We start from the raw sequence: 27,270 nt of genomic DNA, 5'->3' as shown, positions 1-27,270 counted from the left end.
AGTCAGAATATTTGTAAATTTTTTTGGGCCTTTCTGTAGGTGCTACAAAGCAAAAGTTGGTGTCACATGAAGTTTTACCGCTTGCTCTGTAATATGAGTAGTATTGTAATATCATTAAGACATTTATGAATATAGAAAAAGATAAACATGAATATTGAAAATACAACATTTTAGTTTTGGCAAATTATTCTTTGCTAGTTTTAAAGTTATGGCCCATTTTCACTTTCACTCTGTTGGTAATGTTTACAAATTGGATCATACAGTAACTCTAATAGTAGCAGAGATCCCAATCTGAAACTTTGATATGCCCGCAGAGTATATTATGTTCAACAATATATTGAAAAAATTGCCAACAAATATATATTTCTATATTAATGTGTATATTTTTTGACATTCATAAATGTATTAAGGACATTTGTTATTGAAATAAAAATACCTCTCATTTAGAGCAAGTGTTAAAGCTTCATATGACACCAACTTTTGCTTTGTAGCACTTACAGATTAAGTCTTAAATGAGGCTTGGGTAAGGCCAAAATGTCACAAATATTCAAATTTCAATTAATTATTTCTCAATTATGCTTTATTAAAGAGACAATCTGCAGCTGCTTTGACTTGCATTTTTTAAACTTAAATGAATGATATGAACCCATTGATTCTTGAAGAATATACCTTATAAATGCCGCATGAGCTTAGATCAGCTGTCGTACCCAATCAGAACCAAAAATATAAGCGTGTTTTACTCCAATGTGTGTAAACTAAGTGAATGTAAACAAACACTATATAGCCTCAACATCTTTAAAGCTGTAATTCTGATATCATGAATGGTGGTTACATTTCTCTTACCAAAACAGCGGCGAAGAGGCCGCTTTGTTACTGTTTGCCGCATTAAGATACAAATGTGAAATATATTTCAACAATCCTTCCTCCAAAGGACCCATGGTCTTGTTTTGTGAGGAATCACCCCATTTCCTTATTTTGAAAGTAGTCTATAGGCCAGGAGTTATTGTGGTACAATCTTGGTGTTTGTATACATAGTCCATGATAGTGACAATTTCATCCATGTATTTTCCCACAGGCTGCGGAAGAGAAACGTTGAGACTCTGTACTCAGTACAGTTGTCCTTATTAGAGGGTCATATTCAGGTTCGATCAGGTGAGGGTTCAAACAAGGAGTAGCAGCAGAGAGGGGAACAGGAGCTGGCTACAGTGACTATTGAACGCTGGTACATGGCACCAGGTGTCCAGAGAATAGAGATTCGGCAGAACGGAGTAGTGGGGACCTTGTTCTTACCCCCAGGTAAGAACTAGGTCTGAGGGAAAAGGATGATTGCTTTGTTAAATTGTACATATCAAATCTTTGATTTCTACCACAAGATTAGAGTATCTTTACAAAAACTATTATGACTGAGGCTTTATTCCAATACTGTGTTGTGGTGTCCTCTTTTGTTGCCTCCATAGGTCCAGGTCCTTTCCCAGCCATGGTGGACCTGTGGGGTATGGGCAGGGGGCTGATAGAGTACCGCTCAGCCTTGTTTGCTTCCCGGGGATTTGCCGGTCTCTCCCTGGCCTACATTGGCCACAAAGACATCCCTGGTCCACTCAACACTATCAATGTGGGAGATGCCTACTTTCAGGTAATAAGGTGGTAGTGCATAGCCTATAGAAATGTAGGACAACATGGGCTTATAGGAACACATTTCATTCCATGCATCAACCAGCTATGAAGAGATGGCTCTCGCTGTGCAACATGTTATCCTATTACTCTCGAATTCTGAATGCCAGGGCTCTCATGAAGAGTTTGATTAGATTTTTGATTGGATTTGCATTGATGTTAGTGTGATTAGAGGGAACAAGTGCCGGCGATTAGCGACTGGCAGTTAGTAAGTTTGTTGGGCTACTAATGACCATCAGTGGCATCAGAGTGTAGTGTTGGAGAAGCCTAGTTACCGTGACTCAATGGTCACATGGAATTTGACTGCGGTCAGGACTCGTGACTACCGGTGTGGCGGTAATATGGTCACGTAACAGTCCTAGTTAGTGCTAGTGTAACGGGTGTGAAATGGCTAGCTTAGTTAGCGGTGTTGCGCGCTAAATAGGGTTTCAATAGGTGACGTCACTTGCTCTGAGACCTTGAAGTAGTAGTTCCCCTTGCTCTGCAAGTGCTGCGGTTTTTGTGGAGCGATGGGTAACGATGCTTCGAGGGTGACTTGTTGATGTGTGCAGAGGGTCCCTGGTTCGCGCCCGGGTATGGTCTAAAGTTATACTGTTACACTAGGTTTCAAAGTAGCTAGGTGATGCTCCCCTGTATGACATAACATTCTGGCACCTCTGCAAAACTCTCATTCCTCCTTGTTTTCTCAATGGGCATTGAAAGACTGCATTCCAGTTTCTCCAGGACCACCCCCAGGTGTGTGGGGACAGGCTGGGGGTCATTGGCCTCTCGTTCAGAGCCTACCTGGCTCTGTGAATCACCACTCAGATTGGTGTCAATGTAAGTCTGGCCATACAACCCCCTGAAGCGGTCATCTGGAGTATTCCTTACCAGTCATCAAACAACTATTAGCCTTCCAAATATGAAATCATGTTTATACCTCTTGTGATGTGTTTGGGAGTTGGTATGTCCAATGTAGTCTAAGGTGGAATGACCAGAATTTGGGTAAAAGAGAAAGTGGAGAATAAAGGCTATATACAAATATGAAAGGCATATGTCATGAGTATGATGCGTTACAGTGAGCTCCAAAAGTATTGGGACAGTGACAAGTTTTTTTGTTTTGTTTTGGCTCTGTATTCCAGTACTTTGGATTTAAACAGATAAAATGACTGAGGTTAGAGTGCAGACTGTCAGCTTTAATTTGAGGGTATTTTCATCCATATTGGGTAAACCTTTTAGAAATTCTAGCACATTTTGTACATAGTCCCTCCATTTTAGGGGACCAAAAATATTGGAACAAATTCACTTATGTGTATCAATAGTTTAGTACTTGGTCCCATATTCCTAGCACGCAATGATTACATCAAGCTTGTGACTTTACAAACTTGTTGAATACATTTGCTGTTTGTTTTGGTTGTGTTTGAGATTATTTTGTGCCCAATAGAAATTAATAGTAAATTATGTATTGTGTCATTTTGGTGTCACTTTTAATGTAAATAATTGTTAAGAGTGTTGAGCCAGTAAGCGAAAGGTGGCTGTTTCGAATCCCAGAGCCGACTAAGTGAAAAATCTGTCTGTGCCCTTGAGTAAGGCATTTTACCCTAATTGCTCCTGTAAATCGTTCTGGATAAAAGGGTCTGCTAAATGACTAAATTCAAAGTGTTGGAGTACCGAGCCAAAACAACACAAAATGTGTCACTGTCCCAATACTTTTGGAGCTCACTGTATCTGCATGTAGGACTGCATCTGAATAGAAATTCCTGTGATTCCCATTCACTCAGTTTCTTTCTCTCAGCCCAGGTGTGTGATCGGAGTCAATGGTCCAAGGCAAGACCGAAAGCTTTGAAGGGTTAGTTACCATGAAAACACAGAAATAAGCTTTTGAAGAACTGTTAACATTATATAGCTATTTTGAAATATAGTTAACCTATTCAAGTATTGTGATGTTTAAAAAAAATATGGTATGCCTGAAAGATGACTTCACAGGGACTAAATTAGATCATTCTCATTATATTGGGTTATTGTCAAGAGGGGTGCAACTCTTTTCTTATCCCACTCATTGTTATGTTATAGGGATCAGAAGCACTGGGGCTACGTCAGCTTCAGAGAAGTGTCCACACCCAACAACATTCCACCTGAGAACAAAGCAAAGGTATGACCCTCAAGTGTTGATGGGGTCAAGAACACCCTCCAGCCAGCTGCACAGAAAACGTTAATACTCATATCATTTTATTTCTAGTATAGTAATACCTGTGCAGCTAGTGGGGTATTGGTGGAAATGAATGTAGAATTAGTTTCCTAGGGTTACATCAACAATGATATCCTCTGTACGTGCAGGTTGAAAACCTGTGTTGCCCCCTACTCTACATTGTGGGTGAAGATGACTTGAGCTGTGCAGCTATTGAGAACGCAGATGAGATAAGCGTACTTCAAGGTATGTCCATTAAACCAACCATATGACATACTATGGTAGTATATAGCTAGTGTCCTAGTTATAGCTGCGGATAGTAATAACTTTTCCAATATCCTGACGAGTCAAATGTCGTGAACATTTGAATGAATAATGTATATCTCCTTGGTTTTCAGATTGAGAAGAAGCTTAAAGATGCTGGTAGATCCCACCTGTTCACCCGCTTGTCATACCTGGGTGCTGGCCACCTGATTAAGCCTCCCTACACTCCCAATGCCCGAGCCTCCATGTGGACCACCCGACCAAAGAAACGTGGGTCCTCCTTTCCTCCCATACACACCTTCACATCTCTTTCATATTTGGTTTGTCATGCTGTTATGACCTTGTTTTCAGTGGTACTTTTTGTAAATAGTCTTGATTGTATCCTAAATGATAATCATACTTTGAATTTGTCTTGAAGTACATTTCTCAGTCCTTTATTCTTGATCTCTATCTCCAGTTAGATTGTAAAGGGTTTCCAAAAAAGGGTCATAGAAAGAAGGGTAATAGACATTTTAATTAACGTATATCAATGAGAGGATGACAATGTAATTTATTTTTCCAGGTTATTTCCCATGCTGTCCTGTTATGTATTTTTTTTCTCCTATAGTGATCACTCTCTGGGGAGGGCACCTGGCACCCCACGCTGTGCCACTAATGGTTGTGATCTGGGCTGAAGAGGTCGTGGCATGCTGATGTCACCATGGCGATCAACTCTTGGAAGTCAAACTCCAGGTCTCTGTTCTGTCCAGGTCTGCAAATACCTCATTCAGTCTGATTTTCCTGTATTTTCTTAAATGAGACAAGAGTCAACAGTAAAAATGAATCTGTCAGATTATTTTAGTTAAAAATGTCCTGTATAGGCCCGTACAATTTTATAACAAGTAATAACACATAGACCTGCAGGCTTTTAGTAAAGTGTAATAATCTAATAATCATAGAATAGTCATCTAAATCATTAGTTGTTCAATGTAATTCTTTATTGTATTTTTTAAATTTATTCATACAGAAGGCTAAAAAACAATTCCTCTTTATCGAATTGGATGAGCCCGTAGGGCTCTGGTCAAAAGTAGTGCACTATGGTATACAGTTGAGTGACTCACGATGATGAAGTGACTCATCTCATTATTGATAAGATCTATGAGCTCTGCCTTCTTCAGCTTGCACTTGTGGCCAGAGTATTTATGGAACACATGGATGATGGCGATCATGGAACTCTCTAGTTCTGACATGCTCCGCTCAGTTCTTTCAGGAACACAGTACCATATAATTACATATAGAACACACTATGCACAAAACACAGATACAACAAGCACACATCACCTATCAAAACTATATTTAAATATTAAGTAAATTGTCATTAAATACAAAAGTTTTATTAGGCATATTTAGAATTGTATAGCATCTTACCTGGTTAAATAAAAAAACATGTTGGTCTCATATTGCTCCTTAGCTAAACTCAATGTTCAAATAAATGTACATTGTGTTCGCCTTATCGTCTTATAAATGGACACAAATGAAAGCTCATTCAGATCATCTGACCATAGCGTGAAATACGAAAGGACATGAATGACTACAGAATGACACTAGGCGTGGGACAATACAACACCAAAATGACATGGACAACTATAGAATGACACTAGGCGTGGGATAATACACCAGAATTATTTTCCTCAATTATCTAAAACAATTCCATGCAAATTCAATCATTACTGCTAAATTATTTGCTTTATTATATTACCTGCATTTGAAGACAGAAACCCACACTTCTTTTGCTGTATTGTGAGACTTGGCAAACTGATGCTCTAAGACTGAGACACTCCTTGTCAGTGACCAGGACCCGCTGTATAGGGCTCTGATCAAAGGTAGTGTACTTCATAGGGAACAGGGTGTCATTTGGGACATATCCTTGTCCAGTGGTTGTGTGTTTTGCTGCCTCTTGCCTCAGTGCTGTGAATAGCTAAACTGTAATGATCAACCACATTAAAGCTCTTGGCAGTCAGTGGTTCTGTCACAAACAGCACCCTATTCTCTTTATAGTGCACTACTTTTTATGGGCCCTGGTCAAAAGTAGTGCACTATAAAGGGAATATGGTGCCATTTGGGGCTTAAATCTCCATTGCAGGCCTACTACAGTAATGCTTGATGTATGCAGCATGATAATGGATGCTTCTGGTGGTAATAGAGGGGCAATTTAGGGCGCACTAAAAACCATTCTCTTAAATTGTCTTATTTATTAGGATTATTTTACTGTTGTGTTCATATCAAATGACAGTGCATATACAGTTGAAGTCGGAAGTTTACACACTTATTAAAACTCATTTTCAACCACTCCACATTTCTTGTTAACAAACTATAGTTTTGGCAAGTCGGTTAGGACATCTACTTTGTGCATGACAAGTAATTTTTGCAACAATTGTTTATCACAATTCCAGTTGGTCAGAAGTTTACATACACTAAGTTGACTATGCCTTTAAATAACATGGAAAATACCAGAAAATTATGTCATGGCTTTAGAAGCTTCTGATAGGCTAATTGACATCATTTAAGGTATACCTGTGGATATATTTCAAGGTACCTTCCTTCAAACTCAGTGCCTCTTTTGATCATGAGAAAATCAAAAGAAATCAGCCAAGACCTCAAAAAAGATTGTAGACCTCCACAAGTCTGGTTCATCGTTGGGAGCAATTTCCAAACGCCTGAAGGTACCACGTTCATCTGTACAAACAATAGTACACAAGTATAAACACCATGGGACCACGCAGCCGTCGTACCGCTCAGGAAGAAGACTCGTTCTGTCTCCTAGAGATGAACATATTTTGGTGCGAAAAACGCAAATTAATCCCAGAACAACAGCAAAGGACCTTGTGAAGATGCTGGAGTAAACATGTACAAAAGTATCTATATCCACAGTGAAATGAGTCCTATATAGACATAACCTGAAAGGCCGCTCAGCAAGGAAGAAGCCACGGCTCAAACCACCATAAAAAATCCAGACTACGGTTTGCAACTGCACATGGGGACAAAGATTGTACTCTTTGGAGAAATGTCCTCTGGTCTATTGAAACAAATATTGAACTGTTTGACCATAATGACCATTGTTATGTTTGAAGGAAAAAGGGGGAGGCTTGCAAGCCGAAGAACATCATCCCAACCGTGAAACACGGGGGTGGCAGCATCATGTTGTGGGGGTGCTATGCTGCAGGAGGGACTGTTGCACTTCACAAAATAGATAGCTTCATTAGGATGGAAAATTGCGTGGATATATTGACGCAACATCTCAAGAGAGTCAGGAAGTTAAAGCTTGGTCGCAAATGGGTCTTCCAAATGGACAATGACCAAGCATACATCCAAAGTTGTGGCAAAATGGCTTAAGGATGACAAAGTCAAGGTATTGGAGTGGCCATCACAAAGCCCTGACCTCAATCCTATAGAAAATTTGTGGGCAGAACTGAAAAAGCGTGTGTGAGCAAGGAGGCCTACAAACCTGACTCCGTTATACCTGCTCTGTCAGGAAAATTCACCCAACTTATTGTGGGAAGCTTGTGGAAGGCTACCCGAAACGTTTGACCAAGTTGCTGCATAGGTCACCTTTACCTAGGATTGAGCATTTAGAATTGATGCAATGATTATTCTTCTCCCAGACTTCTAAATGTTGTGTTGCATAGCTTTTGTCCAGTCCTTTTACCTTTCTATGTAGATAAAAAATATTGGGCATGTAGAATAATTAATTATGTTGTAGGAAATAAACAGGAGTGGACGCCGTAGACGTCTATTACGCCGTAGACGGGTCCAGAAGTGTTGATGTTCAAATTGTTACATTGTAGCAGTGCTTACTTTCACGCATGCTAAATTAGGTTACATTGTAGCAGCACAGAACTCTCCACTGGTAGGCTACAGTAAGCACTACATTCTAAACTCTGCCCTCGTCTGCGCAGGAAAAGCCTTCACGAGCTGTGGAAAATCACCTCATCCGCCCTTCCCAAACGCAACATCTGCACCGACGTAATCAAACAAGAAAAGGCAACCCCTTCCCTGAAGTAAGGAATTCAGATCCCCTACATTGGCGTTTTGCCCATAGTGCATGTGTTTTTGTAGTCGATTGTAGACTAGCCTACACTGCTTCACGCCCATTCTGGAAATCCCCACCCTGTGTGCATTGACACAGGAAACATCTGCAGTGATCGTGACAGTCCAACTTCGAAGGTTGATAGACGAGAAAAGACCAAAGTACGAATCAGCCGGAACCTTTCCCGGTAAGAGTAGAATAAACTACAATGATTTTATTTCACTTAGGGTAGCATCCACTGTTGATAGTATTTTTATATAAAGACATGTCTTAATTACTAGATCAGATAATCTACTCAAGTGCGGAGTGGCTGGGTTTATCGTTTTTTTCTGCTACTACGGTAAAGAACTACAGCTGCATGAAATATGCGCATGTACAGGAAGTAGTCAACAGTATATTCGGAAAGTATTCAGACCCCTTGACCTTTTCCACATTTTGTTACAGCCGTATACTCAAATTGATTACATTCAATGTTTTCTCCATGATCTAAACACAATACCATATAATGACTAAATGAAAACATGTTTGCAAATGTATATAAAAAAAAAAACATCTTATTTACATAAGTATTCAGAGCTTTTGCATGAGATTCAAAATTGAGCTTAGGTGCATCCTGTTTCCATTGATCATCCTTGAGATTTCTACAAATTGATTGGACATGATTTGGAAAGGCACACGCCTGTCTATATAAGGTCCCGCAGTTGACAGTGCATGTCAGAGCAAAAAACCAAGCCATGAGGTCGAAGGAATTGGCCATAGACCTCCAAGACAAGATTGTGCCGAGGCACAGATATGGGGAAGAGTATCAAAACATGTATGCATCATTGAAGGTCCCCAAGAACACAGTGGCATTCGTTATTCTTAAATGGAAGAAGATTGGAACCACCAAGACACTTCCTAGAGCTAGCTGGCTGGCTGCCTGGCCAAACTGAGCAATCGTGGGAGAAGGGCCTTGGTCAGGGAGGTGACCAAGAATCCAATGGTCACTCTGACAGAGCTCCAGAGTTCCTCTGTGGAGATGGGAGAAGCTTCCAGAAGGACAACAATCTCTGCAGCACTCTACCAATCAGGCCTTTATGTTAGAGTGACCAGAAGGAAGCCACTCCTCGGTAAAAGGCACATGACAGCCTGCATGGAGTTTGCCAAAAGGCACCTAGACTCAGACCATGAGAAACAAGGTTCTCTGGTCTGATGAAACCAAGATTGAACTCTTTGGCCTGAATGCCAAGCTTCACGTCTGGAGGAAACCTGTCACCATCCCTACGGTGAAGCATGGAGGTGGCAGCATCATGCTGTGGGGATGTTTTTCAGCGGCAGAGACGAGGAGACTAGTCAGGATCGAGGGAAAGTGAACGGAGCAAAGTACAGAGAGATCCTTGATGGAAACCTGCTCGGGACCTTAGACTGGGGCAAACGTATACCTTCCAACAGGACAATGACCCTAAGTACACAGCCAAGACAATGTAGGAGTGGCTTTGGGACAAGTCTCTTGAGTGGCCCAGCCAGAGCCCGGACTTGAACCCGATCTAACATCTCTGGGGAGACCTGAAAATAGCTGTGCAGCGATGCTCCCACATCCAACCTGACAGAGCTTGAGAGGATATGCAGAGAAGAATGGGAGAAACTCACCAAATATAGGTGTGCCAAGCTTGTAGCGTCATACCCAAGAAGACTCAAGGCTGTAATCGCTGCCAAAGGTGCTTCAAGAAAGTACTGAGTAAAGGGTCTGAATATTTATGTAAATGTGTTATTTCAGTTTCTTATTTTTAATAAATAGAAAACAGTTTTTGCTTTGTCATTATGGGGTATTGTGTGTAGATTGATGGGGGGGGGGGGGGGGGGAGACTATTAAGCCCGTTTTAGAATAAGGCTGTAATGTAACAAAATGTGAAAAAAGTCAGGTAGGACATTACTGAGTGACTGGCGACACAATTACAATTGAAATTATTTAGCATTTACAGTGAGTGTATTAAACATTAAGAACCCCAGTATAGCCTCAATTTGTCAGGGCATGGACTACAAGGTTTTGAAAGCATTCCACAGGGATGCTGGCCCATGTTGACTTGTTAAAAAAAATATATATATATATTATTTTTTTATTTTTTTAACCTTTATTCAACCAGGCAAGTCAGTTAAGAACAAATTCTTATTTTCAATGACTGCCTAGGAACAGTGGGTTAACTGCCTGTTCAGGGGCAGAACGACAGATTTGTACCTTGTCAGCTCGGGGGTTTGAACTTGCAACCTTCCGGTTACTAGTCCAACGCTCTTTCTGGTTCATCCTCACTGCTTTAAGTCAAAACCATCTATGGAATTTGGGCACATTGAGGCAGCTGTGTGGTTGCCCCATTGGGTATTTTTGTACAGCCAGTGTTTCTCTGGTTATGGCCCTGCTAACAAATTGTTTGGAGACAAACAATTCAAGAGTTAAACTGATTACAATCTTCTAGAGTGCACAGTCAAGAATAGGCTACTAACACAGAGAACACCAGTTTACTAACACAAAGAACTGCAAAAGTTTCCAGTGAGTATCAAGAATGACCCACCACCCAAAGGACATCCAGCCAACTTGACACAACTGAAGGAAGCATTGGGGCGGTAGGGTAACCTTTTGCATTATTTAAACTAAATTGAACATGTTTCGTTATTTATTTGAGGCTAAATTGATTTTGATGTATTATATTAAGTTAAAATAAGTGTTCATTCAGTATTGTTGTAATTGTCATTATTACAACAAAACCAATCATAATAAATAAAATAATAATCGGTATCGGCGTTGAAAAATCATAATCGGTCGACCTCTCGTGGACACCTGCTTGTCGAACATCTCATTCCAAATTCATGGGCATTAATATGTAGTTGGTCCCCTCTTTGCTGCTATAACAGCCTCCGCTCTTCTGGGAAGGCTTGCCACTAGATGTTGGAACTAGAGGTCGACCGATTATTGGATGACCATAAAAGCAGATACCGATTAATCGGCTGATTTTATTTATTTGTAATAATGACAATTACAACAATATTGAATGAACAATTATTTTAGCTTAATATAATACATCAATTTAGCCTCAAGTAAATAATGAAACATGTTCAATTTGGTTTAAATAATGCAAAAAAGTGTTGAAGAAAGTAAAAGTGCAATATGTTCCATGTAAAATGTGTGCCATGTAAGAAAGCTAACGTTTCAGTTCCTTGCTCAGAACATGAGAACATATGAAAGCTGGTGGTTCCTTTTAATCTTCAATATTCCCAGGTAAGAAGTTTTAGGTTGTAGTTATTATAGGACTATTTCTCTCTATACCATTTGTATTTCATTAACCTTTGACTATTGAATGTTCTTATAGGCACTTTAGTATTGCCAGTGTAACAGTATAGCTTCCGTCCCTCTCCTCGCTCCTCCCTGGGCTCGAACCAGCAACAACGTTAAGCGTGCGCTACACAATTAGCGCGCGCTAACTAGCTAGCCATTTCACTTCGGTTACACGAGCCTCATCTCGGGAGTTGATAGGCTTGAAGTCAAACAGCGCAATGCTTGACGCACAACGAAGAGCTGCTGGCAAAAAGCACGAAAGTGCTGTTTGAATTAATGTTTACGCGCCTGCTTCTGCCTACCACCGCTCAGTCAATACACTAATATTGCAGTTAGCCATGATAGCCTTTATAATAGAACGCTTGAGACCACACACATTAATATTGTACTTGGGAGAAAAAATCTATAATTAGAAATGAAATTAAACAAACGGGCATTCTATTTCTCTCTTATCACCACTATAGACATTGATTAAGTGCACAAGAGGCTACATGTGTGCAAAAATAACATTCACTGAAAAAAAAAGTATCATCTCCCTCACTCACACAGGTACAACAAAAGCAATATATTTGGGCTACACTGCACATTATTACATTGTACACTTTCTGCCTATGGACATCTGTTCTACAATGTGCCAGCAAAAGTGAGGAAGAGGGAAAGCGTGTGGTGTTCCTTTCACCTATAGTGGCATCCAGTTTAAGCCAGGCCCAGCTCCAGCTACACTTGATCCCCGAATCCACTTGTTTAACAAGCAACGCCTCATTTTCACCTAATTCTGAAAATTAACCACATACTGTAGAGTGAGTGGTTAGTTAGTTAACATTTCACAAAGGATCTAGTAAGCAACTAACCCGTTATAGCTTGAGGAATGGCAAGGAGTCGTATACCAGTTAATACTATAGCGAATTGGTTATATATATATATTTTTTTATTTTTTATTTATTTAACTAGGCAAGTCAGTTAAGAACCAACTCTTATTTACAATGAGCCTAGGACCAGTGGGTCAACTGCCTTGTTCAGGGGTAGAACGACATTTCTACCTTGTCAGCTCGGGGATTCAATCTAGCATCCTTTAGGTTACTGGCCCAACGCTCTAACCACTAGGCTACCCGCTGCCCCAAGGGTACTAATGTTAGCTCATCTGATGTTGTAACGTTAGCTGTCTGACTTTATTAGCAAGTTCATTTTCACACCATAAACTCAAATTATTTTATCAGATAAGTTGGCTAATGTTGCTCAACATTTCTCTGGCTAGCTAACGGAGAATTCGATCCAGCTAGCAAGATGCTTAACAATGCTAATGCTTGTTCTACCACTTTCTCCCGTACCTCAAACTTTCCAACTGTTAGTAGTTCTTCGGTTACAGCTCATAAAGTACGCTTCATCACCTTCTCACCCCTGTCTCCGTGGTCAGGCTTCTCACCTAACGTTACCGTTCAGGGGACGCGCTGCCCTGACTGGCAAGCTGCCTTTCCAGAGCGCGCGCGGATGCTGTAACTAGCACATTGTCTCTTCTTCCTTCAGTCGCATGCTGCGCTGCATTCTGTTTGCTATGTGGACGATTGGCTGAGCCTTAGATACAGCCAGAATTGCTCCAAACGCGCATCACTCGTTCGTTTACAGCCAGTGGGGATCCAACCCCCACTCCTCTTAGTTTGCATCCCCGTAGGCGACGGTTAAATTCAGTGAGCTCTTCCGTGCTCGTCTTTATACACCTATCACCGAATCCAGTCATTTGAATGGATGTCGACATACTTTTGTATATATAGTGTATGTTGTTTCTATGTGTTTGGTTTTCGTTCAGATGCCACTAGCCAGTACATTGAGGGTCGTGAGGAGGTGGTGGAGGAGTATCCTCATTTGTAATTATCAGCACTATTTTGTCTTGAATTAATTCATCTTTCAATCCCCCGTATTCACAAGTGGCGGATTTCTCTCTCAAACGGGTTACAAAGTTCTGTACTGACTCACCCTCTTCCTGTTTACAGCTTCCGAAAACGAACCGCTCATAAATTACGTTTCTGGCGGGTTTGAAGTAATTCTCCAATGCATCCAATATAGCCTTTGCATCACACTGTTGTCGTGCTGTGAGGGTGGGATTGTGCCGGTAGATATGCCTGCATTCGCCGCCCATTAAACTCCTCAGAGTTGCAGCTTGTACCTCGTTGGGTTTCTCATGTAGACCGGTCGCCAGCGCATAGTCCTCGAATTCATCTCTGAAGTTGTCCCAATTAGTATTCCAGTCCCCTGTGAGAACCATGGGATTTGGTGGCGGAATGTTCGCTGCCATAGCAATGGAATATGAGAGTTCTTTGCCTTCAGTCATCGGTAGTGATGCTAGCTAGCCAGCTAACAACGAGTTGATCAGTGTTGCGAGTAGGAAACGGCGTGTGTTCGCATATGGAAGGTAACTGCGCCTATACTGTTCTTAGCTACAAAAATAACAAACGTGTGTTTTCCGAGCCACTTCTGATACCATGTTTCAGTATGATATGTTAGATAAAGGAATAAAGACAGACACCAATGTCAGGTTCAATAGCCTTGTTTGTGCATTGTACAAATCCCTACAACTGGAGTCCCGGGGAACAGTACGCTAGTCGATTACCTAATCAACTAGACTCCGTAACAGCTGTCTCTGTCCTTCAGGTCTGCAGTGTGCCCTGGTCCTGATCGGGGTATACCTCCGCGCCACTGGGGAACCCGTCATAGGGGTCATAAACCAGCCCTTCAACCACAAAGACCCAACAGGGTGAGACTCTTACTTTTCTATTATTTATCTATTTTCTTTCTCTCTGAATTGTTGGGAAGGGCTTGTATTTAAGCATGTCACTGTTAGTCTACACCTGTTGTTTACAAAGCATGTGACAAAAACAATTGGATTTGACTCTAGAACCAGAACAGCAATCATTTTGACACCAGGGTTAGGGTCAATGCTATTTAAGTTGTTGATTAAATTACCAATTTCTTTCAAGTTAAGTATTGGAAAAGGTATTTTCATTTGCAATGACTATTTTCAATCCACTTACTGAATTTAAATAGAATTAACACAGAAATAACATACTTAGTAATGCTTAGACCTCACCATCTAAGCTTCCTTTAATGACATTTGGTTGATGTGATGTGCATATTTGTTGCAGCTGGAAGGGGAAGCATTTCTGGGGTGTGTCATGTGGGAGCGTCAAAGCCTCCTCGGTGCTCCGACCTAAAGAAAGACCTGCGCAGTGTCCAGGATTATCGGTGGTGCTGAGCTCCAGTGAGAAGCAGGTGGTGAAGGAGGTCTTGGCCCCTCTGTGTAGGCCTGACAAGCTGATGTATGCCTCGGGGCCCGGATACAAGATCCTGTGTGTGATCCTGGGCCTAGCTGACATCTACGTCCTCTCCGAGGGCAGCACCTTCAAGTGGGACTCATGCGGCCCCATGCCCTGCTCCTTGCACTGGGTGGGGGGATGCTAGACCTTTAAAGAGTGCCTCCGCTTCGGCCACTGTGAGGGGGGGCACCATGACCAGGGGGAACTGACCTACCACCAATCCCACTCGGAGAGCCCTGGGGCAGACCGCTGGGCCAACCAGGGTGGCCTATCTAGACTGTCAAATGCTTCATAGGGTTATTGGGGAACTGAAAGGCAAGTTTTAAAGGAAGAGGCATTGATTATGGTGAAGGGCACAAGTAGCAGTATCATTGCTTATAGGGACATGCTGCTTAATATGTCCATTTTTGGAGGAGCTGTGTTTTAAAAAAATCTATGCTGTCAGTTATTTTGTAAAAGCTAGATGTATATGCAAATGTAAATATATAGTAAGGAATGTAAAAATGTTAAACTATCTACAGTAGCTGGAATGTTAAAGGTGTTTTGTAAAGGATTAAGTTGCCTCTAACTTCTACAGTTACTGGTTTTCTCATTGACAGGAAGTGTGTTGGTGGCAAACAAATCTAACTTAAGGAAAGACCTGGGTGCTGTTTAAGTAAAACTAATTCCAAAGCAAGATAATCAGAATCGAGAGACTGGTATGAATGGGAACAAGCATGGTTCAGGGAACAGTAGCACCCACTGCGTAGCTGAAACATGTTTTTTGTCTCAGTCATACCAAAATGTGGCACATGGCTATAACCCTGCTTTTGATTGGTTAAGGATCTCTGTTGGACTTACCTGAATATTACTTGATGGCCTTGTTGAAGTTGTGGTATAGTGGGACAGGGAGACATAGTAAATATCCCAAGTGTCCCCCCTTGACAGAAGCACTAATGGTGTGTGAGAGGCGAGAGCGGAGAGGACTCAAACTGGCTTCTGGGAATCTGCAGCGGCCCAGTTAAGGCCTTTTATGGAAAAGAGGTGCATTTTACACTGTTTCCATAGCTCTAGCTGTATGACCTAGGATAAATCAGAGCAGAGGATGGAAAAACACGAGGTGCAGCAATCAACAATGAAACGGGGGCTAGTGTTCATTTACTGTAAATGAAGGATTAAACCCCTTTAAGGAAAGGAGGGGAACTGTCACTGTCACACAGCCAGGTTAGTGGATCTATAGAGATGTAGCAGAATTCAGGGGTATTTAAACCCACTCCATTTATAGGATTAGGTTTGTCATTATCACTTGCACCACTTCATTGGCACACCCAATAATCTATTGGGATGCAGTCCAAAGTGGTTGTCATTACTAAATATGGCTGTCTATGGTCTTCCATCAGAAAAGCATGACAACCACTCAGGTCAGTGTTGTGGACCACTTGTGTATAAAGACTGGTTTGATCTACTGTATGTTTAAAATTTGTGTATTGTAAAACGCCATTTCATGAGTGTGCTCCAGAAGTGCCATTAGCAGGTCCCCTGGTTTCTGCTCCATTGGAATTATCCAGCATTCTCCTGTCTTGTGAGTCAGAATTTGAAGACGGAATTCAATCTACAAAACAATGAAAGTCCATTCATCCATCTGAAATCAACTTTACTATGAAATCCAGACAAAAGGAAAATCAACTGAACACTGATGTTTCACAATTGTAATAAACTCTTGCCAGCAAACTCACTTTCCTACCCCAAAAAACTGAAAAAAAATGCAAGTGCCCCGCACATTTAACCCTGATGATTGTCAGATTTTTTTGCAATATTTGTTTTTGCATATACTGTTTAAAAATATCTCAAGAACAAATTATAATCTGCGATATTGGCTCTTCTTCCACATTGGGAGCCCTTAGTTGACTTGCCACTTTAGACTGCTACTTAAGCCATACATTCTCAAGTCAACTAGGGTATCTAACAATCTGACAGTATTGACAATTCAGACTAAAACAGATTAAATTAAACCTCTAATACCTCCATAAAAAAATAAAAAGCAAGTGGACAATTGCACTGAAAACATTTTTCACTTCAAGGAGAACAAATAAACATGCGCAACAAGGGACCTAGGCCCTTTAAATCAAAGCTACAACCCATCTCCCAACATCCACAGAATAACACAAATCAAAAAGGTAAAATGGAACCGATACCTGGGCAGGGCACATATTCATAAAGCGTCTTGGTGTAGGAGTACTAATCTAGGATCAATTTAGCCTTTTTGATGCTAATGAATAAGATTACATGGAAAGGCCTGAACCTAGATCAGCGCTCCTACTCTGGGGTTATCGATAAATATGGAATCAGACCTATTAACGTTTGAATGTTTTATCTCCTTCACTGGAACCTAGCTAGACCTGTGGCTTATAAAAGGAATTAGATGATCAACTTTCACCACATTTATTTCCAATACTGTATCTCCACAGGAAAAACACAATGATTTGCCATAATGAGTACAGGCAGATTGTTAGAGATCTGAATACTACTATACAATCTGGAGCATACTGACTAATGAGATCTGAATACTATCCCTCTTCAATCTGGAGCATACTGACCAATGAGAAAGGGGCAAAAGAGGGCAGTGGTAGCTCTTCTTTGAAATAAAAAGTGGTGGTAGGACTGTTAGTCTTGATATTCAGCTCCCCTGTCATTCAATCAACCTTTAAACTGTTGGTAAGTATCTGCCAAAGACTAATCTCTGATAACAATATTGTACACTGCTAGTCATTGTGTTCTCAATGGAAGTTCAGCCACACCCGTTGCTGAGGGGTGTATAAAATCGAGCACATAGCCAATGGCAGTGGAATGGCCCATACTACAGAGCTAAGTGACTTTCAACAAGGCACCATCGTAGGATGCCACCTTTCCAACAAGTCAGTTTGTCAAATATCTACCCTGCTAGAGCTGCCCCGGTCAACTGTAAATGCTGTGATTGAGAAGTGGAAACATCTAGTAGCAACAACAGTTCAGCCGCAAAGTGGTAGGCCACACAAGCTTACAGAATGGGACTACTGAGTGTTGAAGCGCGTAGCATCATGGTTGCAACACTCACTACCAAGTTCCAAACTACCTCCGGTAGCAAGGTCAATCACGCTTCATCATCTGCCAGTAGAACGCTACCTACCCGAATGCATAGTGCCAACTGTAAAGGTGGAGAAGGAATAATGGTTCGAGGCTCTTTTTCATGTTTCAGGCTAGGCCCCTCAGTTCCAGTAAAGGGAAATCTAACGCTTCAGCAAGGCCATTCTAGACGATTCTGTGCTTCCAACTTTGTGGCAACAGTTTATGGAAGGCCCTTTTCTTTTTCAGCATGACAATACCCCTGTGCACAAAGCAAGGCCCATACAGAAATGGTTTGTCGAGATCGGTGTGGAAGAACTTCACTGGCCTGCACAGAGCCCCGACCTCAACTCCATACAACATCTTGGGATGAATAGGAACGCCGACTGCGAGCCAAGCCTAATCGCCCAACATCAGTGCCCGACCTAACTAATGCTCGTGGCTGAATGGAAGCAAGTCCCCGCAGCAATGTTCCAACATCTAGTGAAAGAGTGGAGGCTGTTATAACAGCAAAGGGGGACCAACTCCATATTAATGCCAATGATTTTTGAATAAGATGTTCAATGAGCAGTGTATCTATGTTGGGCAGGGAGCATACTTGCACTCTAATTCAGGTGCAAAAGCATTCCCCACAAACCTACTTCCCAATATAACTTAGTGACAAACTTTCACTCTAACTTCATTCAAAGCAATAAAAATGGCAGAAAAGCAGTTGCTCAAATGATAACCTAACAATTTATCAAAGAAGGCAACAGGCGGAAGGAAGGATGTGTACAAGCAGTAACAGGCAGAGGAGCCCTCTCTCTGGACAGTCTTCTCCCAGGATTCAGCTTGAACAGTTAAATTCAGAAATGAATCAATTCTGATTGGCTTCTTCTAGCCATGTCCCTCTCAAACACAAATGCAGAGACCTGAAGCAATATTACATTACCATATCCCCAAAAATGTATCACAAAAGTCTCAAGGACTAAAAGAGTCCAATGGCATGTAATTGTGTATGCAGAATTGTGCAGGAAAGTAAGATCTAAGGAAATGTGTTTGCATTATAAGCAATAGGCTTGTGATTTCAGTGGCATGGCTACAGCTGTTTCATCAAAGAAGAAAACAAATGAGAGTGGGAGAAGCAGAAATACTGCCACCTCCTTACCCCAAATATACTTAAACAGAGTTAGTTTCTTCTTCTTATACATGGTCCAGTCTCATCTCTGGCTTGGGACCTATGTGTTGTCAGTCATTGATTCGGGTGGTAGCCCCGACCAGTGTGAATCTTCCTGAGCTCGAGTGATCCTTCGACTCATGTACAGTAAGGGGAGGTCCGGGCTCGCTGACAGACAAGCAAGAAGACAGATATGGCCATGTGTAGTGTCCCTGTGTTGCTATGATGACGTATCACAACAATGGCCGCTCTCACCTCTGGAAGGGCTTGCGGACCTTCTTCTTCCTGCGGGGTGGAGGTTTGCCTCCGCTCTCAGCCCACGTCTCGCTGGGCTCTGGCCGGGGCCCCCCAGGAGGCATGAAGAAGCCAGTCTGAGGTGGAGGAGGGGAAAAAGGTCCACTAGGTCCCAGTCCAGCGCCAGAGGGGTGATGGGGGGGCGGTCCTGAGGGAAAGAAACCCCCGTTGGCAGCCATATCAGGGGGAGGTCCCCCCTGGAAGATGCGGTTGAAAAAGTCCTGCAGGTCAGCAGGGTTGGTCGGGCCTGGAGGAGGGTGCTCTGGGCCTGGAGGTGTCCTGGAGATCATGAAAGGAGAGTTACATTAATTTAAAAAAAAAAACATTCAACAGGTGACTCCAGGAAAATCAAGAAAAAGGAGCACTCGGTGTCTGAGTTTTATTCACGGGACAAACAAAAAACCATCAGAGCCTTGGATAGCCTTTCATTAATTTCTTTTTGATACTGTCGCAATGCTAACTAAAAAGCAGCATTCCCCAAGAGAGGATGGCTTTCACTTCAGCAGTAATAAATTCATTAACTTCTTTGAGGAAAAGATCATGATCATTAGAAAGCAAATTACGGACTCCTCTTTAAATCTGCGTATTCTTCCAAAGCTCAGTTGTCCTGAGTCTGCACAACTCTGCCAAGACCTAGGATCAAGAGAGACACTCAAGTGTTTTAGTACTATATCTCTTGACACAATGATGAAAATAATCATGGACTCTAAACCTTCAAGCTGCATACTGGACCCTATTCCAACTACTGAAAGAGCTGCTTCCTGTGCTTGGCCCTCCTATGTTGAACATAATAAACGGCTCTCTATCCACCGGATGTGTACCAAACTCACTAAAAGTGGCAGTAATAAAGCCTCTCTTGAAAAAGTGTCCGGTGTCCTGTGTGAATGCTCTCTCTAATTCTCTCTCTCTCGGAGGAGGACCTGAGCCCTAGGACCATGCCTCAGGACTACCTGGCATGATGACTCCTTGCTGTCCCCAGTCTACCTGGCCGTGCTGCTGCTCCAGTTTCAACTGTTCTGCCTGCGGCTATGGAACCCTGACCTGTTCACCGGACGTGCTACCTGTCCCAGACCTGCTGTTTTCAACTCTCTAGAGACAGCAGGAGCGGTAGAGATACTCCTAATGATCGGCTATGAAAAGCCAACTGACATTTACTCCTGAGGTGCTGACTTGCTGCACCCTTGACAACTACTGTGATTATTATTATTTGACCATGCTGGTAATTTATGAACATTTGAACATCTTGGCCATGTTGTGTTATAATCTCCACCCGGCACAGCCAGAAGAGGACTGGCCACCCCTCATAGCCTGGTTCCTCTCTAGGTATATATCAATACATTTGATTTGTTACATTCATTCTATTTCCATCTAGCCCACCAGGGTTGGGCAACCGGGGACACGTGGGCCAAATGGCCTTGGATCAATCCCACCCCCCAAAAAAAGTTACTCAGTCTCATGTGGGTACGCAGACCCGCGAGCAACTGCGGCCTCTCATAATGAGTTCAGATTTTTTGTGGCCCCACCCCCATCTAGCCTATAGTTAACCCTGATGCAAGTCACATTGAGATTGTTGCCTCTTTTGCCTTGGCCAAGAGGAGGCATTATTCACAAGCATCAGAGATGCTTAATAATTTTGAGCTCCAAAACTAATCTCTCTCCATAAATATGTAACTCTTTCACATGCAGGAGCACCTGCACTGACCAGAGCGTAATTGTATTTCAGAGAAAAATCTAATTTCGGCCTCTGTGGTCTTTTAGACGGTTGGTCACATAACACCTAGGTTGTGTCCCAATAATCTCTCCTTTCTCACAAAATATACACTTGTTCCCTTCCCTTCATGGATTTGAAAGGATATGACAAGTATATGGAAACTCCCTCTAGCCCATGCAGACACCAATACAATCATTTTACATTAGTGTGGAGTAGTTTACGATTGCAAACTTCAGGAGGAAAATTAGATTGGAACGCAACCCTCAGTGCCCTGGGACCTACCTGTGGCGCTGCGTGGAGTTGCTGTTGTTCTTGGATCCGAAGGAGATGTGGTAGGGAACGCGGTGTGTGTCTGGGGAGATTCCTATCCTCTGGCAGCCGGCCCACTCTGAAAGGTGGGAGCGGAAAAGGTGACAAATTAATCAATGTGACAATACTGAAGCAAGCGGCAAGGAGAAATAGTCAGTCTGACTTTAAGTGTCTTAACATTATTTAGCAGCTTAGAATTCAATTTAGTTGTAGAGCTCTTGAGCCTGTCAGTTGGCTTGTTAAGAGTGCTTTTAGTGTACAGATGAAACAGAAACATCTTTAAGTCAATACATAAAGAAGTATTGCATTAGCACAGATGAGAGCCTAACTATCCATGTGGGTGTCATTACACAGCTTGTCAAAGCAATGGGCTTGTTCGACAGTGGCGATTGCAGACTGACTGATCTACAAATCACTGTGCAGCATAAATAACTTCTCAATATAATTTTTTGATCAGTCAGTCAACATGTACCCACAATGCATTACAGTTTTGATGCTCTCAAAAACTGTCATAGTCAAGCCAGTACCTGTGATGTCGTAGACCTTGCCATCCATGCAGGCAAAGTATGTGATGCGTAGGCCCAGCATGCTGGACTCGGCCCACAGGTCTCCCTCCTCGGCGCTGTGGCGTCTGTTACACTCTGCACAGAACCGAGCCTCCGCAGGCTCCCGGTCCATCTCAAACCTCCTGCACACACAGGGAGGAGTCAGGGCCTGAGCTTTTTGTATGTAACTAATTATTTTGTAAGCAGCAAAATGTACAAATACAATTTTAGTGATTGGGAGTAGTCAGGATAGGTAAATTATATTACTATTCCAATCCCTCACTTTCACAATAGTCTGGTTATAAAAGTATGATACAGATATTATTAATAGATTCAAATATTACAGATATTAATTATGTCAGTGATGTACCTGTGCTTGCCCTCACACTTGGTGCACATCATAGTGTTCATAGCTTCCTTCAGGTCATCCTGCAGTTTGGTGAGGAACTCATTCATCGACTTGGAGAGTTCTGTCTTCGCCATGCGCTTCCTGAGGGAGGAGCAGGGAAACAAAAGTCAAAGCCATATCAACTACACCAAACATCCCACCGGCCTTCAGTGCAGTCATTTGATCACGGTTTATTGCATTTTAATAAAGTAATAGTCCAGTTTGGACTATTTGGACTATTTGGACTATTGTTTGGACTATTGTTCTACTCATATCACGTATTCTCTCCATGTGTCTGGGTTACTGAGGAACTAAACTAAACATCCCACAGGCCTTTAAATTGACTATAACATGCTAAGGACCACAGTTAAGGAATGCTTCTCCATCTGTAAACCTATTGTGAGAGGCCTGAGTTCTAACTTCAGATGTTTTTGTTAAAGGTGAAGTCATGTGATCATAGTTTCTTGCATTTCATATAAGTACTGGTCCAGTAGCTTGTGTGTCTTCAACTCACAGCTCGTATTCCCTCCGTGTTTCTGGGTTACTGACGATGTCCCAGGCAGCCCTGAGCACCTTAAAGGCCTCCCCAGCGCGTGGGTGCTTGTTCTTGTCTGGATGGACCTGAAAAGGAAAAAATAAATACAAACAGAAGGGTACAGCAGAAAACATAATGGAAGAGAGAGAAAAACTAAGGAAGAGACTACTTCTAGTAATTTTCTGATGACATTTTATATTGTGGATTAGAGGTCGACCGATTATGATTTTTTTAACGCCGATACCGATTATTGGAGGCCCAAAAAAAAACGATACCGATTAATCAACCAATTTTTAAAATGTATTTATTTGTAATAATGACAATTACAACAATACTGAATGAACACTTATTTTAACTTAATATAATACATCAAAATCAATTTAGCCTCAAATAAATAATGAAACATGTTCAATTTGGTTTAAATAATGCAAAAACAAAGTGTTGGAGAAGAAAGTAAAATTGCAATATGTGCCATGTAAAAAAGCTAACGTTTAAGTTCCTTGCTCAGAACACGAGAAGATATGAAAGCGTGTGGTTCCTTTTAACATGAGTCTTCAATATTCCCAGGTAAGAAGTTTTAGGTTGTAGTTATTATAGGAATTATCGGACTATTTCTCTCTATACCATTTGTATTTCATTAACCTTTGACTATTGAATGTTCTTATAGGCACTTTAGTATTGCCAGCGTAACAGTATAGCTTCCGTCCCTCTCCTCGCCCCTACCTGGGCTCAAACCAGGAACACATCGACAACAGCCACCCTCGAAGCATCGTTACCCATCGCTCCACAAAAGCCGCAGCCCTCGCAGAGCAAGGGGAACAACTACTTCAAGGTCTCAGAGCGAGTTACATCACCGATTGAAATGCTATTAGTGCGCACCCCGCTAACTAGCTAGCCATTTCACATCGGTTACACCAGCCTAATCTCGGGAGTTGATAGGCTTGAAGTCATAAACAGCTCAATGCTTGAAGCACAGGGAAGAGCTGCTGGCAAATGCACGAAAGTGCTTTTTGAATGAATGCTTACGAGCCTGCTGCTGCCTACCACCGCTCAGTCAGACTGCTCTATCAAATCATAGATTTAATTATAACATAACACACAGAAATATGAGCCTTATGTCATTAACATGGTCAAATCCGGAAACTATCATTTCAAAAACAAAACGTTTATTCTTTCAGTGAAATACGGAACCGTTCCATATTTTTTTATCCATAAGACTAAATATTCCTGTTACATTGAAGGTTGTGCAATGTTATGTCATAATTACGTAAAATTCTGGCAAATTAGTTCGCAACGAGCCAGGCGGCCCAAACTGCTGCATATATCCTGACTCTGTTGCACAGAACGTAAGAGAAGTGACAATTTCCCTAGTTAAAAGAAATTCATGTTAGCAGGGAATATTAACTAAATATATTATATTACCGAATATTAATAAATATCCTTGCTGCACTCGCATAACAGGTATAATCAGCCTGCCACTCAGTCTTCTCGTGGAGTGCAATGTAATCGGCCATGATCAGTGTCCAGAAATGCAGATTACCGATTGTTATGAAAACTTGAAACCGACCCTAATTAATCAGCCATTCCAATTAATCGGTCAACCTCTATTGTGGATATTTAAAAAATGATGTATGCAGCCATGCACAGCCAAGTGCAAATCTTGTGTTTGACTATAATCGCTACACTCTCCCTTTAATGAATTCCACACATTTTTATACACATGTATTCAAAAGATGTAATGCACATCTCATTGCACCCGTAAACTCACCTGGACAGCCAGCTGTCTGTAGGCCCTCTTTAGCTCAGCTTCAGTGGCATGGGCCTCCACCCCCAGCACTGTAAAAGGGTCCAGCTCCTCCTCAGGGACTTGAGCCAGCGCCAGCAGTCTCTCCAGCTCCTTCCCAGGTTGGTATCTGCCTGCTCCACCAGGAGAATCTGGGGTCAAGGGGGGCACCTGGGTGGCTCTCCTCCTGAACCAGCTGCTGACCCTCTCCACCAGCGAAGCCACCCTCCTCCATACCCTGGAGTCCTGCATGGTCGTCCACCACCGCTGGGCCCTCTCCCCGCCCAGCCGGACCAGCGTGAACCGGGCCCACTGGAACCCCAGCAGTACCACGGCACAGAGGAGGCCGAAGCAAGTTAGGGAGGCCTTCCGGACCCATTTCACCAACCGAACACTCTTATCCACCAGGACGGCCCCGGCGCACCTCGCCCTCTCCAGCACGCGTTGGGCATCTGCCTTCATCCCCGACACGTCAGTGACCCTGTTGAGCATCTGTGAGCCCAGGTCGTAGAGGGCCACCCCTCCGACCTCCACGGCCACTCCGCATCGGTGGGTCATGGTGACAATGACCTCCACCACCATGTGGATGCAGGAGATGCACCAGGGGCTGAGCGACTCCGACAGCAGCTCCCTGAAGGCCAAGGCCAGCTGGGTGCCCGTCCGCCGCCGGCCCCGGCCCTGTTGATGGTGGTGGTTGCGCCTCCGGGTCTGCTTGTGCCTACCGCCACCCGTCGACAGGGAAACTTTAGGGAGGTAGGAGGACGAGGATGACGATGTAGCCTGAGTGTTTTGCTCCGAGGCTGCCCCCCCCCCTCCGCTGTTCCGGGCCCGGCCTCTCCTCCCTCCGGCCCCCGAGTTCCTCCAGCCTGACTCCCCGTTTATGCTTGGCTCCTTCCCTCCGCTCTCCTCTTCATCTCCACCCTCTGTCTCCTCATTTCCTTCTCTCTCCACATGCACCACCCCCTCCTGTCTTAGAGAGACCTCATTGTCCTCTGCAATCGCACAATCCTCTGCTTCTACATCTTCCGAGTCCTCCTGGTTGACTGGGGATTGGATATCCTGAGGGGTAACTTTGATATAGTCAGTCATCTCCTTATTGGGAACTTGTTGTTGAGTTTCCTCCTCATCTCCTCTGACGTCCCACTGGTCGGGCATGGCGGTTGAAGATGGGAGGTGAGGAACACCTGAGAGCAGCTCTTCAGGACTCTCCTCAGTTGCCTCTACAGTCCATGTCTCTCCCTTCATCTCCACCTCCCTCTCAGCCACCTCTTTCTCCATCTTCCTCCCAGTCTCTTGATTAAAGTTCCAAAAAAGTATCCAATGTCATGTCAGGTGGGGGCCTTGATCCATTCTCACTGACCGCACCTTCTCCGACACCACACCTCAGCAAGGCCAAAAAGTCAGACAAGGACAGTTGAATAATACTATAATGGCAGGCATCATTGTCCTAGGTACCCTACCCAATGCAGACATTGAATCAAGGATCAATCGTTACAATCCTTGGACCCGACTGGCCTCATCTTGTATCTGGTTCTTGCCTGTAGAGAGACAGCAAGTTTAAACATTAGCCTACCCGTAACACGTTCACTTTCCCAAGCACCAGAACTAGGGGTCTAATCTAAAGTATACCGAAAAGTGAAATCAAACGGGATGTGGAGATTCTGCATTAATCGTTGTTGTTGTCAAAGTTCTAACATGTTATTGGCAATAATGTCATATTTGATGACCACAATATCCACTCAACGAGCTGATCCGCAGCGCCGACATTTTGAAAAGATAAACCAAACTCTTTAGCTAGCCATCTGGTTATCAGCAGTTGCACTAGCTAGCTATCTAGAAATGCAATTAATTTATTCTACAAGAAATTACTGGGACGGGATATCAGAGAATAGTTGGGGCAATGTTAGGTTCGAGCTAATAAGTCATATCGTCACCGTCGCGAACAAAATGACCAACTGTCTCGAGACGAATAGCTAGCTGTCTCGTAGCTAAAACGCTAACTAGCTTACAACATTAGTTTGCTCGTATATAGTTATCTAGCTAATGTAATTGTAATAATATTAACGGTGGATTGTTGACAATGTTATTTTAGCTATTTGACTGCTAACACTGACTGGAATAACATTGGGAAAGATGACCACCAACGCAACTCACCTTTCTCTTCCGTAAAAAGGGAAGGCAAGATTAGATGATACAATGTAGGCTAGCTTGAGCCCTGTAACGTTAGCGTCGCTCCTATAAAATGATCAAATGTGGCAAACTGATCAATTCTTCTCGTAGAAAGAACATTTAGTTATTGAATTGTGAATACAAACTATTATTATCCTGTATTAGTAGAGTGTGTTCTTTCTCCTAATTCAAATATACGTTTTTTCTTATTATGTTCTTGGCTAACGCTGTCCTTGTTGTTTGTCTTACTATTTTTCACTTCCGAGGGCAACAAACCACAACCTAATTTCCGCTGTATTAACCCTATTCTTGCCAGAAAAAAATTTGCGCACAAATGTTCGAATTAACTTTTATTGGCCACTGAATGTAAAGAGAAGAAGATGAATGTAACGTTAATCACCAGGTTATATCAAAGCAATTACATGGGTCTACAATTGTATTATCTTCAAGAAGCCTAGGCCTAATAACGAAATAATAATTTTAAAACTAGAATTGTAAAAGGCAAACTATTGTCTG

At 42.5% G+C, this 27,270-nt stretch overlaps 1 protein-coding gene and 1 pseudogene across 1 annotated transcript; one reads left to right on the top strand and one right to left on the bottom strand.

The window, feature by feature from the left end:
• The first annotated feature begins 4,739 nt into the window (after positions 1-4,739).
• LOC109891589 (inositol polyphosphate 1-phosphatase-like) lies at positions 4,740-16,493 on the top strand (annotated as a pseudogene).
• Positions 16,400-27,035, bottom strand: LOC109891227 (dnaJ homolog subfamily C member 14-like). Its single transcript, XM_020483604.2, has 7 exons — positions 26,740-27,035; positions 24,571-26,123; positions 22,782-22,888; positions 22,250-22,369; positions 21,862-22,022; positions 21,308-21,413; positions 16,400-19,593 (listed from the first exon to the last, which is right to left on the bottom strand). Exons 2-7 carry the CDS (start codon positions 25,861-25,863, stop codon positions 19,272-19,274), a joined length of 2,109 nt encoding a protein of 702 aa, XP_020339193.1. The 5' UTR covers positions 25,864-26,123; positions 26,740-27,035; the 3' UTR covers positions 16,400-19,271.
• Between the last annotated feature and the right edge of the window lie 235 nt (positions 27,036-27,270).

Source organism: Oncorhynchus kisutch, linkage group LG5 (assembly GCF_002021735.2).
Source record: "Oncorhynchus kisutch isolate 150728-3 linkage group LG5, Okis_V2, whole genome shotgun sequence".
NCBI lineage: Eukaryota > Metazoa > Chordata > Actinopteri > Salmoniformes > Salmonidae > Oncorhynchus > Oncorhynchus kisutch.
This window is presented reverse-complemented; position numbering and strand designations above follow the sequence as displayed.

What these genes read in the sequence shown, in the direction of transcription:
- LOC109891227 (XM_020483604.2), bottom strand. Translation starts at nt 25,863, where the DNA reads ATGGAGAAAGAGGTGGCTGAGAGGGAGGTGGAGATGAAGGGAGAGACA. An exon ending in ACAGACAGCTGGCTGTCCAG is followed by an intron (nt 22,889 to 24,570) that starts GTGAGTTTACGG and finishes TTTCCTTTTCAG; the next exon opens with GTCCATCCAGACAAGAACAA. An exon ending in CAAGGTCTACGACATCACAG is followed by an intron (nt 21,414 to 21,861) that starts GTACTGGCTTGA and finishes CCCACCTTTCAG; the next exon opens with AGTGGGCCGGCTGCCAGAGG.